This window comes from Anopheles merus, unplaced genomic scaffold (assembly GCF_017562075.2).
Source record: "Anopheles merus strain MAF unplaced genomic scaffold, AmerM5.1 LNR4000470, whole genome shotgun sequence".
In the NCBI taxonomy this organism is placed as follows: domain Eukaryota; kingdom Metazoa; phylum Arthropoda; class Insecta; order Diptera; family Culicidae; genus Anopheles; species Anopheles merus.
In genome coordinates this window covers 6,766-23,755 of record NW_024428050.1, presented here as the reverse complement: position 1 = coordinate 23,755, position 16,990 = coordinate 6,766, and the positions used below count along the sequence as shown (strand labels likewise).

Sequence of the window (16,990 nt, the reverse complement as noted above, 5' to 3'; positions counted from 1 at the left end):
ATCCGATGGAACGGTAATGAAATGTTTACATTCAAGCTGCAGGTCATACAAACATTAATATTTACTCAAAGTTTTGGCAATTTGAATTTTAAAGCTTTGGCAAAACGATCACATTGCTACGGCCTGCCTTTTTGATTTGAGGCCCATGTGTCATGTGTCATGTGTTCATGTGTCAACTCAATTCCCGTGCAAAAGTAAATTGTGCATGCACGTAACGTGTAATTGGAAGTATATGACCCATGTAAGCCGTGTTGTTAGCTCTACTTATATGAAACAACCGTTTTACTGTTATAACTGGGATTTTCTTTCACAAAAGATAAATATGGATTGCATCGACATATTACCGTACGCTCAGACATACCGTGACAATTTCACGACGCGAAGCGTGAAAAAGCAGTCAAAATCAACGAACATTTCACGCCTAAATGTATGTATCCCATCATCCATCCTGACATCTCGTATGGTACGACGACATTTGAAGATATACTTCAAATGGCGTCAAAATATACGCTGTAAAACAAATGGTTCTAGAACGTAATTCTAATCGAATTTCATCGAATTTCATTGATTTTGGGTTCATGCTTTTCGGCGCAATGTTGTTTGGCGGAATATCTTGTGGCACGGTTAGATGGAAGATGATGCATTAGCTGTAATAGAGACTAATAGTAATAGAGAAAAAACAAACTACCCAAATTATTCCAACAAATTAGTCCATCATGTCGTTTTGAAGAATCTTTTTTTGTATTAAAACTTTTTACCTTACTTTATTGTAGAGTTTCATTTTCATCGTTTTGGCTGAAATGGGCTTAGCGGTTTGCTTGTGCTAACATTAGTGATTCTTAAATTATTATAAATAAATTATAAAGAGTATTGGAAAGGAGTATAAGGACTATAAAAGTTAAAAGCCATTTTCCACTTTTTTTCTTTTTACAGCTCTTCAAAATCCACGTATTATAGAGCATCCAATCGACACCACCGTGCCACGCCATGAGCCTGCCACACTCAACTGTAAAGCGGAAGGGATACCCCAGCCGACTATTCAGTGGTACAAGGACGGCGCACCATTGAAGATACTCCAGGGATCGCACCGGATAGCACTACCAGCCGGTGGTTTGTTTTTTCTGAAGGTAAATAACGTCCTTAATCCCTTTTAAAAATGCAAATTTTCCGAAAAACCAACAACCCTCCCAGTATACCTCAAATGTACAGAACGTTACGGTTGTACAGGCTGCGGGAGTTGTGGGTACGTTTTCTGTTCAGCATTAATTCCCCTAATGAAACACCTCGTGTTTTGGAGAAACGTCCAAATACTGGATATTTTAAGTCAACTTTGTGATATCATAGAAACATCGTTGAAGCTGTTTTGTTACTAACGTAGTACAGAATATGAGTAAACGTGATCAACGCTACAATAGTATGCTTCTCGTTCTGATAATTTACGTTCATGTTTGACGCCGCACACAAAGTAGTAGTGTGTGACTGAACCTTCCTTACAGCAAATATTTGCAGAAATTAAAACTTAAATAATTTCATGGAAAATTTAACAACATAAACATAATAACACAATTAACACAGTGTAGTAAGATCACTGGGATACTTTTGGTTTACTTACGTAAGAATGACACTAAGAAATTAAGTCCCCTGCATAGGCCAATGCCTGAGAATTCCCTGAGAATTAGTAAATGCGTGGGCTAACATGTTTTTAACACATAGTTAAAATGCAGCATCACTAACGAATTTCATACATTTTTTCTATAACGCTTACATATTTCCGGGAGAGGGAGGGGAGGGGGGGTATGTGGTGAAATAAGGTGCCAGTCGTCGCTTTACCGCATTTGGCGAATGAGCTTTGCAGAGAAAGGTGCAGAGCATACCCTGATATTTACCTCATGCGGTAAAAAAGTGTGCCTGATGCTGCATAAACTTTATGATGAATAAATGTTTGATCAAATAATTTTCCTCTCTCACAAAATGTAAGCACCTTCTGATTACGGAAACGGGGCGGATTTCCATGTCCTGTCATAAAACCTAATGAATGAGTGTTAGCCGACAAAATAATCAAACACAAACTAAAACTTTTTTTTTGGAAAGCACAGATGCTGAAGCATATAAAATAGTAGCTAATTTTAAAAAATAATAATAAAAATGTTTGTGCTTTTTTTGTGATAACTTTAATTTAAATGATTTAAATGTTGTTTATGTTTTTATGTTCTTATTATGTTTTATGTTTTATGTAAATGGTTTTATGCTGTTATTATGTTTTTGTCAGAGTTATATTGCCTTTTGCACCAATTTATGTAAAGTAATGTAAAGTTTGTCTTTGACTAATAAATAAAAATTTAATTGATTATTTATTTATTTATAGGTTTTAAATAATTTTTTATCAATCTTGCTTAGGAACAGAAAAACATAAAAAATACCCCTCAAAAACACGCGATTCAGTTTACCTTTTATTTGTTTATAATATAATAGCAAACAACATAAATGATTTTTGATGTTTACTCAGACATTTTGTTATGTTTAGCTTCATGTTAGCTTTAGAACTTAACACACGTGTAATAAAAATCCGAGATTAAAATCATTAATTTAAGTTATCACCTTAAAAATGTATCATACCACTCATATCATTCAACAAACAACACAACAACCAATCAAAGGGGCTGTTAAAAGGACAAATAACTGACGGTACGAAGAGTTTACCCCACTTAGCAGGCAACTCAAAAAATCTCCTAAAATGCTACAGCACATTATCCAGAGGAAGTGAGGCCATAACTGCGCTGCTCGTAATAATTTTAATTTGAAAATATTTATAAGACAACCTCAATTTACCACACGCTGTTTGGAAGCTTGTTCTGCACGTACTGTACAGCACATAATGCTTGAAAACAGTTGCTCGGATACCATTTTGCTTCCCTTGCTAACCATCGTTGGGCAGCGGAGTTGTACTATACACAGTTTTACCCTAACTTTTCCACTTACTAAAGGTTGTTTCGTTAAGCCAGATATGGCTTCTACGTTTGCTCCCAAGTAGAACCTCATCAGAGTCACAGCTAGTACACTGGCGAAAAAAGAACAAAAAAAGCACCTCCCAAACAGCTTCCCGCCTGTATTTGATACTTTTCTCGCAGGTTTTTCTTCTTACGTGTCCACGATTTCACAGTATCCTCGCAGTTATGTCGGTTCCGCTATTCAGACCGATCATCTTAGTTCTACCAGCTTAACAGATTTCCCTGCGAGAGGAGGAGTTTTGAGGGCTGTTCGGTGAAATTGTGTTCCTAATTCTACAATTTTCGTTTTTTATGTGCTCAACTTTGCTTTCCTTCGTTCACTAAGGTTGTAAATTCGCGGAGAGAAAGCGACGCAGGGGTGTATTGGTGTGAGGCACGGAACGAGAACGGAATTGCCAGAAGTAGGAACGCTACCCTACAAGTAGCAGGTGAGTTGCTTCATTTCCCATTTCCTATTTTAAATTGTTTTGCACCTTTTCCCCAGGCCTGTTTCATTTTCGCCGCCAAGCGTACGTCAGAGCTTGGCCATTTTCCCATACCCAATAAAAAGTCATATTAGGTGGAGGTGGTTACTTGTGGAACTGTGAAGTTTAGTGGAATGGCAAGTAGGACATAAATTACTTAAAACGATCTGGTTGTCGAGGACGATCTGCCGACCCATGGGAGGCACAACGACAAAAAGAATATTAATTCAATGGTGGGAATAATGTTTTTGGCTTTCTCTTCATACACTTACTTCTGACATTTGATCTGCGAGCAGTACTCGCAAAAGTATATGTGCTTTACGTCTCACAATACTTTAGTGGTGAATATGGATTCAATATTTATTTTTTTATTTAAATAGGATACTTCATGAACAACAAATCTTACGTGGTACTCTGAAACACGCTAACACATAGTAAAAAATCATTAAACGTAAGGTTGATTATAAGAACATGCAAGAAAAAAAATTAAGAATAATAAATACCAATTGTATGCTCATCACGAAATGTTAAAAGATCATAAAATAGAAAATCCAAGTCATTAATCTCTTGCATTGGGACATGTAAGCATGTATATCATGTAAGCACTCCATACAAATCCACACGCAAAACTAGCCTGCAATTTTCGGACTAGATTAGGGGTCTCCAAAATTTTCAGTTCGCGGGCCGCATTGCTTCACAATCAACGTTGTTGAGGGCCATTTTAACGCTACCTTTAGATAGAGTGGAAGTTCAAATCTCGTTTTAATAAGAAAATACTAACAAAATATATCATATTTCTGCAGCTTTATTTGATTGAATCTTGATTATCGTCTTTCAGAAGTGAAAAAATAAATTGTAATTAATTAGACAGAAAAGACAGCTATTAAATTTAACCTTTACTCAGTCATCGCGGACCGCATTAATATATTGCGGCCCGCCGGCAATAGTTTGCAGACCCCTGGTCTAGATTATTTCAGCCTCAAAGCTTGATTTAGATTCAAGTACCTGCTCGAAAAAAAAAATGACAAAACAAGGTGGTGTTTTCATTTATTCCAAGGTACACTAAAGAGGTCAGATGGTGGAATCTAGAATCAAAGTGTATGTAGATCAGGTGGCCTCAAAACCTACTTTTAATAAAAAAAAATTGGAACGTCACTTTTTGACAGGACGGGCAAAATGTTTTGCCCAAACAGGCAATATATGGTGACTTAACGAATACACAAAACATTCTTAAAATCTTCATTCAGAAACAGAAGCGTCTAAAATCAACCTTTCAAATACATACACTTTGGGATAAGCTCACCTGTATGTTATATTAACTTAGATAGCTGCTCGAAAATTGATATACAATGCAAACAGCTGACAGGCTGAAATACCAGCCTACGAACTTAGAACGGAAAGAGCCCTATTACAAGGATTTAATTCATTCATGACCGAAAATACATAACTAGAACAATTGAGTTCTAGGATGATTTTTATTATAATTATTCTACATTACCTTGTTACCCACAGAAAACCCCTGTTTAAGTTCTTCTTCTTTATAATTTACGCATCCATGCAAAATTTACAAGCTTCTGAGACTATTCATGCAGTAGAGAGAATCTAATTTGATAATAAATGCGGTTACTAAAACCACAAACTGCAAACAAAACAACGAATGTATTTGGGGCATTTTGGTTGAAGAGTGTGATACACATTAACATTCAAAATTTGTTATGACCACATTGGCTGAGTGCAAAAAAGTAGGAATATTTATTTTGTCAATTAAATAGCATAATAGACAATACAGAAGCCGATACAACGACGATCTATACGAGGTGTATATCACTTGCAGCGCGTCAAACTCGCTAGGTTATACGTTGGCCATGTTATACGTACACAGAAAACTTTTTTTACTGAACTTCAGTAAAATTTTACTGAATTTTTTTTAACTGAAGTTTCAGTATTTTTTAAAGTAAAAAGAATGTTTACTGAATCATTCAGTAATGTCCGGTGCTCACCAAAATAACAGCTCGTTTACTGAAATACCAGTAAAGCCGTTCTCATATTACTGATCTTCCAGTAGTTGGTAGCGATTAAAAAATGACAAAATATTTCTTTTAAATTGAGTTTTTATTTATGCTTTGAGATTGCCAGTTTCTCAATTCATGTTCATACATGTTTTGTGTTGTTTTATACATTTTTTATACTGTATTTTGCCGTCGCAAGTGTAGATGGTTCAGTAAGCGCTCACAGTCCCCACGCAATTTCAGCAAATTATTTAGCTGAAAGTCCTTAAAAACATGACATTCATGCTGAAAACCAGTAAAATATTCTATTACTGAACCGTTTCAGTAAAAAAACTTTACTGAAACCGGATGAGAAAATTTGCTGTGTATGGAACAGTTCGTTTAGGCCTTTCATAACGACAGAGGAAGCGTGGTAGGCTCAAGTCGAAGTAGCAAAATGTCGTAGAGGCAATCGCCATTAAGGCCGGAATAACAAACTCATTTGTGCAGCAATCCTTAAATGCTGGGATGCCATTGTATAATGTGCTATATAACAATATATTAAATAACTGTTAAGATAAACATTCGAACGAATGTACCATTGTCAATCAATATAATATTATTGGTACAACAAACAGACTTTTTTGTAATAATCATTGTACTAATGTCCATAATAATATTTTCGTTTTTTTAGAGGCTGACAGACAAATCGGCATATGAACAACTCGTTTGAATTATATAAACGATAGAATTACTGTGTTTTTGAAAAAGTTATATTTTATCCATATTTTTACTCTTGTATATTAGAATTTATATCAAGAGAGCTTACAATGAGAGCCTGATCAAACATAAATTTATATATAAAGAACTCAGGTAATTATTCAATATTGTGAAATCTTTATCTTAGTGAATGCAAAGAGATTAAATTAAACTGAATTTTGATTTCAATATATCTGATCTAGAGTTATTTCGATGTGGTTGTTTTGTTCAATCCAGTCGGTTTTATACCTCAGAGGAAGACGTGATGAAATAAATTTAATTAAAAATAGCAACAAGCCTTCACCGCCGGAAGCATATCAATTTATTATCCTTTCTGTGCAACAAAACGTAAAGATGAACCCTATGCAGGCAAATGTTGAATCGCTTAGAAACATACTTGTTGAGCATATCGATAGAAGTGGGAAAGGTGGCTCTATGTTGGTTTGTGAAATATTCTATGCACAGAGTGTGACCAAAGGTGTGATTTTCTTTTCATAACGTAGTTCAATGTTAATATATATAGTGGTTTCGATGACTTAGACTATGCATAGAAGAACACATTTAACAGTAAAAAACATAAATGCTAAATTTTTTCTCACTATTTTTATGCTACTCTCTACTTTTCGGAAATTTTGTATGTATAGTTGTTGAAACAATTTGCAACTTGAACACGAGTGATGAAAAAAAACTGTTTGTTCGTACAATCCACCTTCCTCAGTGCGGCTATAGTCGTCCTTTTAGTCGATCCTTTGCATTTATTATGGATGGATATTGCTGGGATTTGAAAGTCAGTTATGTATGCCAAAGATAATGCTGATAAAACCAGAGTAAGCGAGGTCCGCTCCATTCGTTAGCAACAGACCATCAATTTCACCAACTATGTATCCGATACAAATTTCTGCCTTGTTGATTGTCGTGTGCCGAGTGACAGACAACACTTGTTTAAATCAACTTGCATGGATGCTTGTAACAAACAAAGGGGAAATAGTCGTTTGAAATGTATCAAGATTCCAGTCACATACGTTTAGCTGTTTCTTTTGCTGTAATATCGCAAGCTTTTATTTCAGTTTGTGATTCAGCCCAACACATATAGCGATCATTTGTCATGATTTAAACTTTATGGGTGGTTTAAGGTATAGAGTGATTGTAAAACTGCGGTTTGATGAGGTTTTTGTTGTTCGTACTATAATTTTATTGTGCCTAGGACATTGATGTGGGACTGAATGAAAGTTTTTTTTCAACGCAGCTCCAAAGTGAGTTTTAGTTTATACAACACAATTTACCCATACCCGCACATAACTGAAGGCAAAGAACCTTTTAACCTTTCAACCAGTCCATCAGTTGCTATGAATAAGACAAAAACAATCTCTTAAAACTTCAGGTGAACAAGAAAGCACAAAAAAACAATGGAATTAAATCCTGCATAGCTAGCACTTTGAACAATTCATTTTAAAGGTAAAGCTTCTATAAAACTATTTACGTTAGTTATGCTCCTAACAGCACGGCATATTAGTAAACCGAAAGCGAAAAATAAAGCGGACATGGAGGGAAATAACCGACGAAGTGAAAAAGCACACAAAATACCTACGATAAAACCCAACTCAAAATGCCACTCACGGCAACATAAATGTCGGAGCAAAACACACAGAAATACACAAACAAGCTTAGGGACATAACGAATGGCACCAAAAATGCAAATAAAATTTCCATTTGCATCGCAGACGATCATAAAAACCGCTAGGTTGGTCAGATTTCGAATGTTTTGTTGGTGTTTTCCCATTTTTTTTTGTATATTTTAGGCAACGCCTAGGAATATTGGTCAGTTTTCCATTATGTTCTAACGCTTTTGTGACAGGTTGTCTAGAGTTTCCTTTTCGGTTTGCTCACTTTCATTATATGTCCGCCGTAGCAGTTCGTTGAGTAACCCATTGCAAGACCCATGGTGGAGTCAGTACTTTGGTGCAAGTGTCAGGCCCTTCAACGCATGTATACGTTTGCGATTTTTCACGTTTGCTATTTTTTTGGCTAAACTTCACCCAGAGCTGACTGACAGTTAACTGAAAATTGGTACAAAAATCAGTAAATAAATCAGAAAAAATCGTTTGAAAAACATTCGTCGTTCCATTTACCAAACGAATCCTGCTGTTTTGTGTATAACTACGGCAAACTTATATTAAGTTCACTATTATTTAAATACTGTATTTTCTTGCCCATGACAGTAGGTCGGTTTGCGTTGTGAGCTTTCTCAAAATATAAACTTCTTATTAGCTCTATAGATATTGACTCATAATATGAATAACGTGGTAATGAAAACGATGTGCAATAGCTCTGACAAATTTTTTTATTGTTTATATGGATTTTATTAATTATTATTATTGTTTTGCTAATACATCAAACTCAGCCAGTAGCCCTACCATATGTTTTTTGTTTGTTTTCATAGTATTTCAATACTATTTCTGTACTATTTTTATTGTGTCATTTGTTGTACATGTTATAGTATTGCGAGAAGAGTTTCGACTTGAGCCCCAGCATACACGCGTAGCACAGGGGGAAACAGTGCTACTAGAATGCGGCCCACCAAAAGGAATTCCGGAGCCGACGTTATGGTGGCGGAAAAATGGTCAAAAACTAGAAGTTGAAGCTTCGAAACGCATTCGTATTGTGGATGGAGGTAATTTAGCAATTCAGGATGTACGTCAAACTGACGAAGGACAATACCAATGCATTGCAAAAAATTTGGTTGGCGTACGGGAATCAGCAACGGCTTTTCTCAAAGTTCATGGTATGTTTTTTTAAACCACGTTCATATTATTGCGTTCATTGGGTAGCTTCCAGATCGTTCAGCATATTCATACATCGTTGCAGTAAAACCATTTCTGATACGAGGACCGCATGATCAAACTGTTGTCGAAGGTACGTCTGTAACATTTCAATGTCGAGTAGGTGGGGATCCGATGCCGGATGTACTATGGCGTCGATCGGCATCAGGAGGCAACATGCCATTAAATCGAGTGCATATCCTGGAGGACAGGAGTCTACGGTTGGAGGATGTAGTTCTGGATGATGAGGGAGAGTATAGCTGTGAGGCTGATAATGCTGTCGGAGCCATCTCAGCCACTGGCACATTGACCGTCCTGTGTACGTATAAAGACATTCATAAATTATGAAAGGGGATTTTTTTGTCCTAATGACTTAAACTACTACATTTTATTGCATGACTTTCAGCTCCTCCCCATCTTTCGATAAGACCAGTCCCACAGGTAGTAGAAGCACCGCACGATGTTTCGTTCGAATGTAAATCAGAAGGCAGACCAAAACCAACTACATTTTGGTCTATAGAAGGTAACAGAACACTGATCTTTCCCGGCACGTCCGTCGATCGATTCGAGACTACATACACTCAGGAAAGTCTCACTGTCTTGACGCTAACTCAAACTACAAAATCTGATAACGGTCTTGTGATCGTTTGTAGTGCCGTAAACAGTGTCGGATCTGTCAGTGTTCGAGCCCGCTTGATGGTAGCTTCACAGGATGATCGACCCCCTCCAATCATTATTCTTGGTCCTACAAACCAAACTCTTCCCTCAAAGTCAACAGTATCGATGGCTTGCAATGCGGTTGGTAATCCTTATCCGTTCATTTCTTGGTACCTGGATGGCAATCCGGTCGCACCATCGGAACGAATTAATATAACGGAAAATGGAACGCTCTTATTACGAGAGCTTGAAAAAGGAACCGATCAAGGGCTCTACACGTGCGTAGCCAGCAGCCGCAGTGGGAAATCTACGTGGAGTGCGTTCCTGCGCGTTGAGTCACCCACGAATCCGAATGTTAACTTTTATCGGGCACCTGAACCATCCGAATTCCCAAGCGCCCCGGGAAAGCCACAAATTGTTAACATTAGCAACAGCTCCATTACCATCTCTTGGCTGCCCAGCATCAAATCCGGTGCTTCCGATATCAATGGTTACCTGATTGAAGTATTTTCAAGTGATATGGCCAAAGGGTGGACCACAGTCCCGTTCAAGGTTTCGTCCACGAGCTACAGTTATTCTCCGATTTCTCCAAACGTCAGTTACATTTTTATCGTTCGAGCAGAAAACGACCAGGGACTTGGTATTCCGAGCCTCATGTCCGATCCGGTTTCCATTGGAAGAGAATTCAATCATGGAGAAGACATCAATCTCAGTGAAGCGCAAGCAACACTTTCGTCAGGGCAGGTGGTCAACCTCCTTGAAGCTAATGCAACCGATGCTACCAGTGTGCGACTGGCGTGGGAGATTGTTAACGGGCAGTATGTGGAAGGGTTCTATATTTACTCGCGCAAGGTAAACTCCAACGGAACGTATCGAACTTTGACAGTTCTACATGGTGGGGGTGCTTCTGCTTGTACGATAAATGGATTAGAAAAGTTTACCGAATATGAGTTTTTCCTTGTACCATTCTACAAAACAATCCAGGGACGTCCCTCGAATTCTAGATCAACGTGCACTTTAGAGGATGGTAAGATAAGGAGAAGACCAAAAACCGTGTACCTTTCAACAATTCTTCAATGGAATGTGTTAATTTTTTCAGTTCCGACGGCATCACCAGTAAATCTGGAAGCAGTTCTACTGAATACCTCAGCAGTTTACCTCAAGTGGGAACCGCCGAGTAACAGCACGATAAATGGTAATTGGTTATAATGTGAACTAAATCATATGTTTATATTTTTAACAATGAAAAAACTCGATTTCCATACTCATTAGGAAAATTGAAACACTATCACATCATCATCAGAGGTTACGACGTTCACAACATATCCAAAGTTCTTACCAATATGACTGTCGACGGAGAAGCACCAAAGTTACTGCTTGCTAATCTGTCTGCTGGTGTAACGTATTCTGTCAGTATTGCAGCGTCGACAAAGGTCGGAATTGGTCCATACAGCATTCCTTCGATTTTGAGGCTAGACCCTCACACTAGGCGGCTTGATCATGGGTACACAAGGTAGTATAGAATAAGCTGCAAACTATTTCCCTATTATGCATGTTGCACCATATTTTGACAAGCGTGCATGTATGCTTCCTTAAGTTACACATTGCATTTAAGCTCAGCAAGTACATGAAAAATGCTTTTATTCCATTTCTTTCTTCCACAGATATCCAATAAACCATGACTACTCACACGATATACTAACGCAAACATGGTTTATAATTCTGCTCGGTTCCATCATCGCCATTATCGTCTTTTTGTTCGGTGCCATCATTATTTTCCGCAGGATACAATTTATGAAACACAGCTCGTTGAACAATATGCACGGTGAGTCACAGTCAGCCAAATTGTCGTGGTGGAATTTACTACATAAAAAAATCCGCAATGAATCAAGAATCTCTTTTTGAAATTCATTAAATCGCTAGATGCCATTTTGGTGATAATTTGGATAATAAGTAAATGCTTACAAATAGTAACAATACGCAAAACCAATTTTACTATTTTTATATTTTTACTTTTTACTCTTTGAGGATTTTGTTTTCAACAAATGTTAATCCTGTGGTTCTAACAAACATTTCTATCAAAATTTCAGCCTATCATAAGTAAATAGTAAATACAGTAAATACGCCAAGGAAAATGTAATCGTAAATCTCACGTTATACACTAAACAATTCAATAAGCAGGGCTGTTGTTTACTGCATAAGAGGACTCATCCATACAAAAATAAAATAACAATAATAATCAAACAGCAGCATTCATTTTTCACATCATGTGCATGAGGGATGTGTTTAGTCACGAAACAATTTACCGTATCATGCTACATCGCGTTTTGTTGACTCAAATCATTTTACGTGCATTATTCGTGCAATAGCTTTGCCCTCGAATGATTGGGGCTAAGTTTGAAATTATTCACAACTTTCAGAATCTCCGTACAATGAAAGCAATGAAATTTGTACCCATGCATGCTTATGATAAGCAAAAACATTTAAGTGTTGTGCAGTGGTATACAATTAATCTGTTCTTGGCATATTATCACTGTATCAGCGCTATGAAAAACACTGTATCGTAAAAGAGAATGTTGTTAACACGTTTACACAATTTCAGGTAATCACGCTATCGGAACAGTCCGAAAGTTTCCTACTCTACCACTGAATCCTAATGGTGTGTGGATCGACCCGGGAGGTGGAGTTTGGCGACAAGCGAATGACATTACTAAGGAAGTCATCACCGACTATGCTCAGGTTTCTGCCGCCCCAACACTTCCACTTCCGGATTATGAAAGGTAAGCATATTAATGAAAAAGTTTCAATAGATTCAATATTATTATGTATGTCAGAGTTTTGAATTCAATCAGTTTAACACTGTTGTATCTATAACATTGCTTCATGTAAGCTTATTCCCCAAAAAAGGGTAAAGTGCTTGCAAGGGCGCTCTCTAAACAATCTACTTAATTATGCCTAATTGTGTACATTCTAAACAAACACCTTACCGCAAAGAGGTTGATGACAGTTTTGTGTAGCAATACTGTCGACGAGAGCTTCTGCAATAGTTTTCCAAACAATCAACAGGGTTTAAAAGCACACAACAACGACACATCTTCAACACTTTGTTCCATTTCCTTGCTCGTGTGTGGCGCCAGAAACTATGAGGGTAAAAGCAAACAAATACACAAAACTTCAGCATCATTAAAGGATACACAGCTCGTACCCGCTCGCCGGTCTAGGATAATGGGGATCACTTCAAAGGTTTAAGCCAGTAATGGAGTTCGTAAATTTTTGGCGGTTTACATTTCTCACTCGAAACTGCCGGAGAAAGCATTCGACGAAACTTTTCCCACAAATGATAGTGTCTGTTGTTTACCACCATTACGTTCTTGAACATCCGCGACAATGGTAAATATGCCTATCCCTTGGAAACTGGTTGCAATCTGTACGTGATGCTTCTAGCGTACGGTGATGTTAGCAAGAAGGTTACGGATGAAGTGTGCAAACTTGTGAATGAACATCTTCCAACACTTTTTTTGTGAAACATTCGTAGTACTCATGTCGCTAAGGAAATTACTGTATGCATGGCTAAAACTTTTTCCATTACGTATTTATTCAACACTTAGGCTGTTGTTTCAGCTGTATCTCACTAAACGATGTAAGATAATTTGATGGAACTGTATCCTTTCGGATTGAAATTTGAGATAATGGCCAATTTAAATAATTTTAAATGCGGTACTTTGCTGCTCTCATGTTTGATGTTTAGATGGTATTATATCAAAAAATTATATCAAATTATATCAGCACTTCATTACCAATTCATTAGATTGTTTTGTGACTGCAACCTTAAAGTATAACTAACGACTTTCATTTTCATGCGTTATATATTGTTTAAATACATTGCAAACTCGTCGTTGGATAATTTCATTTCCGCCCTTGGGATTGGGGATTGGGTACAAATTGCAAATATTTTTGGTAAATAATGCAGCGATGGAATGGGATGACCAAACAAAAAAAAAATATCATACAATAGCAAAATCGATAAAAGCATACATGCGTAATTCTTTGGCCACATCTGCCACACTGTGGGAAACTTTCAAAATGTGTGAACAAATGTATTTTTCCCCTTCTTTGTGCTGTTCACGCTAAGTGCACAAATTAAAATATATATTTATGATACAACTACTAACAACGCGGTATGCATCGTGAGACTCGGGCTTTGCATATTTGTTTTTTCTTTTCCACTCTTTTTCTTGCATTTTTATAATTAATTGCACCTATATCCTCAGATTGTCCCCGCTGAATATGCCTGACTACGCGGAAGTGGCTGGGTGTTCATCATTCAAAAACGATCTGGGACAATCGGACCCTTGCTATGACAACTACGGGGCTTACGCTTCAACCACGCTGGTAGGCCGCTCGGTGCAACTGTACGCCCAAAACCAATTCGATGGCAAAAATGTCTACTCAGCGCCCACCGTTGTTACGGCCGCGGCAGTGTCCGGTGGATGTCACTACAATAATTTCATAAATCAACAACATCAACAGCGCCACCAGCAGCAAATGCAAGCCCAGTACGGTCTCCATGGAACCCAACAGATGCATGCTCAGATACAGTCGCAACTGCATCAGCAACAAATCGGTGTGCACGATAAAAGGGAGCGGGATGCTAACGGACGTCCGATCGGTGGTGGTGGAGGTAGCATAAAAAGCCAGAAAATGAACATCATCGAAAATCGGATGGCCGACATGTTGAACAATTTGAATCAATGTTCATCGTCGGGCCCTACGGCAAGCTATAGCACCGGTGGTGGCATGGGCTCGTCGTACGGTGGCTCAACGGTAAGTAATCTCAACAGTGGAAGCCACTGTAGCCTACTTCCGGCGGGCCAACCGATGGCAGCCTCGTCGACGCTGACAATGGATGTGATGAACAGCATGTCTGGTAGTGTGCCGGGTAGCGGTGGTGCAATCGGTGGAGGTAGCAGCAGTGTACCCCATACACCGCTTTTTGGCACGATTAAACGAACGACCAAGTACAACAAAATAGGATACAATAAGGATAATAAACTCAATTTTGGCGATAATGGCCGATCGGTCGAGCAGCCGTTGTTCGTCAAGTCCAAGTACGACGGTACCTGGTCGTCCGTGCCGAGCTCGGTCACGATGGCGTCAGCAGCCAGCAGCAACATGATTAATAATTCGCCATATCAACAGCAGCAACAGCAGCACCAGCAGCAGCAGCAGCAGCATCTTCCAGTTCCGCCCCTTTCGAGCACCAACAGTATCCATCAACAGCAGCAGCTTTTGACAACAGTAGGCCCACCACACCCGCCTCCTCCACAGCTTCCACCAATTCAACAAGCGCCTTCAGTAGTTCATCACTTTCCTTCGAGTCACCACCACCACTCAACTTCCGTTTCGTTGTTTCATGGTGGCAAAGAATCATCCCGATCGCCATCCCGTGTTTCGCCTACTACGCACAGTCTGCAAACAAATAATTTAGATAACCATCCACCGCAGGAGTGCAACAATGAAACAAACACAATCACTAATGGTCAGGAAGCTTCTATTGGTTTTTCTGGGAATGCAAATCATCCGTTGCAACAAACACATCAATTAAGTGGAGACACCAATGTAGAGAATGTATAAATTTGAGTACTTCTGTTTGTAGTGCCATAAAATAGTGGAATTTTATTTGACCCTAGCTGTCACCATTTTATACTCAGAGCAATGTGATTCCTTTTGTTCAATTGAAACCTTATACTGTGTCATTTATGTTTTACTTAAAAATTACCCATGAATCCATTCAAATTGAATTAAAATTAATTGATCGCGTATGAATTATCACTAAATCGTACTCAACTTTTCATAACTTACTACACATATAAAGTTGATCAATACTTTTGCGAAACTGCAATAAAACTAGTGCAATAAAACAATACATATGTACAATTACATTGCTCTGAGATAGAGAAATGGCATTTTGGAGATTATAATAACTTGTTTAGTTTATTTAATTTGCATTATTGAAGAAGACTTTAAATCCACATAATGCTTGTATATATTGCAAATATATCTATCATACTATGTGCAATCTGACCAATGCTTGAGTATTTTCTATACATATATACTTTTGGGTTTTTTAAATGTTTGTAGTTTTGCAACCCACTGGAAGTTAAATCATGACCCCTAATATAGTTTAAATAGCCTGCTAAAACTGAATAAAATAGGACATTTTCTCTTACAAACTCATGAAAGAACATCGCAAGTATCAAACGATATATTTTCCCTACCGGCTTTCATAAAGATAAACAGTCAGTTGTGGATCGATGGTAGCGAAAACATTTAAAAAGAAACATATCGAAACACACTTATCCTGGACAACGCTTTAGCGTTATGTTCGTTTGGCAGCACGATGACCAAATTATTTCACTGGTGTACCTACCATGTTTAGCAAGTGTACATAGCTGCTGCTAATGCAATAGATTAGAACTGAATGAACTGTACTGAAATTACATAAAACGTTTTTTTAATCATTTCAACAAAAAATCTTTTGTTTAGTTTATGGTTTAAAAATTATATATGAATGATTACAACGGTAAAGTATCCGCAATCACTCAGCAACCAAATAATGTGTTCGCCTATTAGATTAATTTTCGTTGTACACTTTATTTCCCAAAATATTGTAGCTCTCTTTAGATTTACACGTTTGATTTTATGCAACGAAAATTAAATGAAATAGGAACACGAATTATGTCTAATCCTAATTCCATGACGATGAGAACATACCCTATAGCTATCAAAATGAAGCGAGTAAACAAAATCATTTGACTGATTATCGTAATTGACAAATGGGTCGTAGGTAATGAGACACACAGATAATTATCCTGCCGCTGCCACGCATTGCTATTATTATCTGGTATTTGTAGGCAAATTACTTCCACACGTGTTTTTGTTTTGTTTCAATATGGAGAAGAAATGTAAACATAGGCAAAAGGAATGGATTGATCGATGGCGGATGAAAAGTACATATTAAGAGCCAGTCCCAATCGTAAAGAAAAGAGAAAGATGAATAAAAGAAAATGATGATATTTTTAACGAATATACCGTGTTGGTGGATTTTATTTAACTGTAAACTGTGATGACCTTTTTAATGTGCCGTGCTATGCAGAGGATCTATGAATAATTTATTTGATTTATATGTTTATATGTTTATGTTTATATGTTTATTTATTAATCCATCGGGATCTTGAAGATCCTACATGAATGTACTTAAATTAGTGCTTATAGACTATGTAAGGTACATAAAT

The 16,990-nt window shown here is 37.6% G+C and overlaps 1 protein-coding gene across 1 annotated transcript; it reads left to right on the top strand.

Moving 5' to 3' along the window:
* The first annotated feature begins 429 nt into the window (after positions 1–429).
* On the top strand, positions 430–16,782 carry LOC121602487 (protein sax-3). Its single transcript, XM_041931251.1, has 11 exons — positions 430–463; positions 934–1,127; positions 3,334–3,436; positions 8,717–9,001; positions 9,085–9,357; positions 9,445–10,722; positions 10,795–10,890; positions 10,968–11,208; positions 11,360–11,520; positions 12,298–12,475; positions 13,967–16,782. The coding sequence occupies exons 1-11, from the start codon at positions 430–432 to the stop codon at positions 15,327–15,329; spliced, it is 4,206 nt and encodes a 1,401-aa protein (XP_041787185.1). The 3' UTR covers positions 15,330–16,782.
* The last annotated feature ends 208 nt before the right edge of the window (positions 16,783–16,990 follow it).

Bases quoted from the DNA above. Each gene is read 5' to 3' on its own strand.
- LOC121602487 (XM_041931251.1), top strand. From the start codon at position 430: ATGTATCCCATCATCCATCCTGACATCTCGTATG. The intron at 1,128-3,333 runs GTAAATAACGTC...TCGTTCACTAAG, and splicing joins GTGGTTTGTTTTTTCTGAAG to GTTGTAAATTCGCGGAGAGA. The intron at 12,476-13,966 runs GTAAGCATATTA...CTATATCCTCAG, and splicing joins CCACTTCCGGATTATGAAAG to ATTGTCCCCGCTGAATATGC.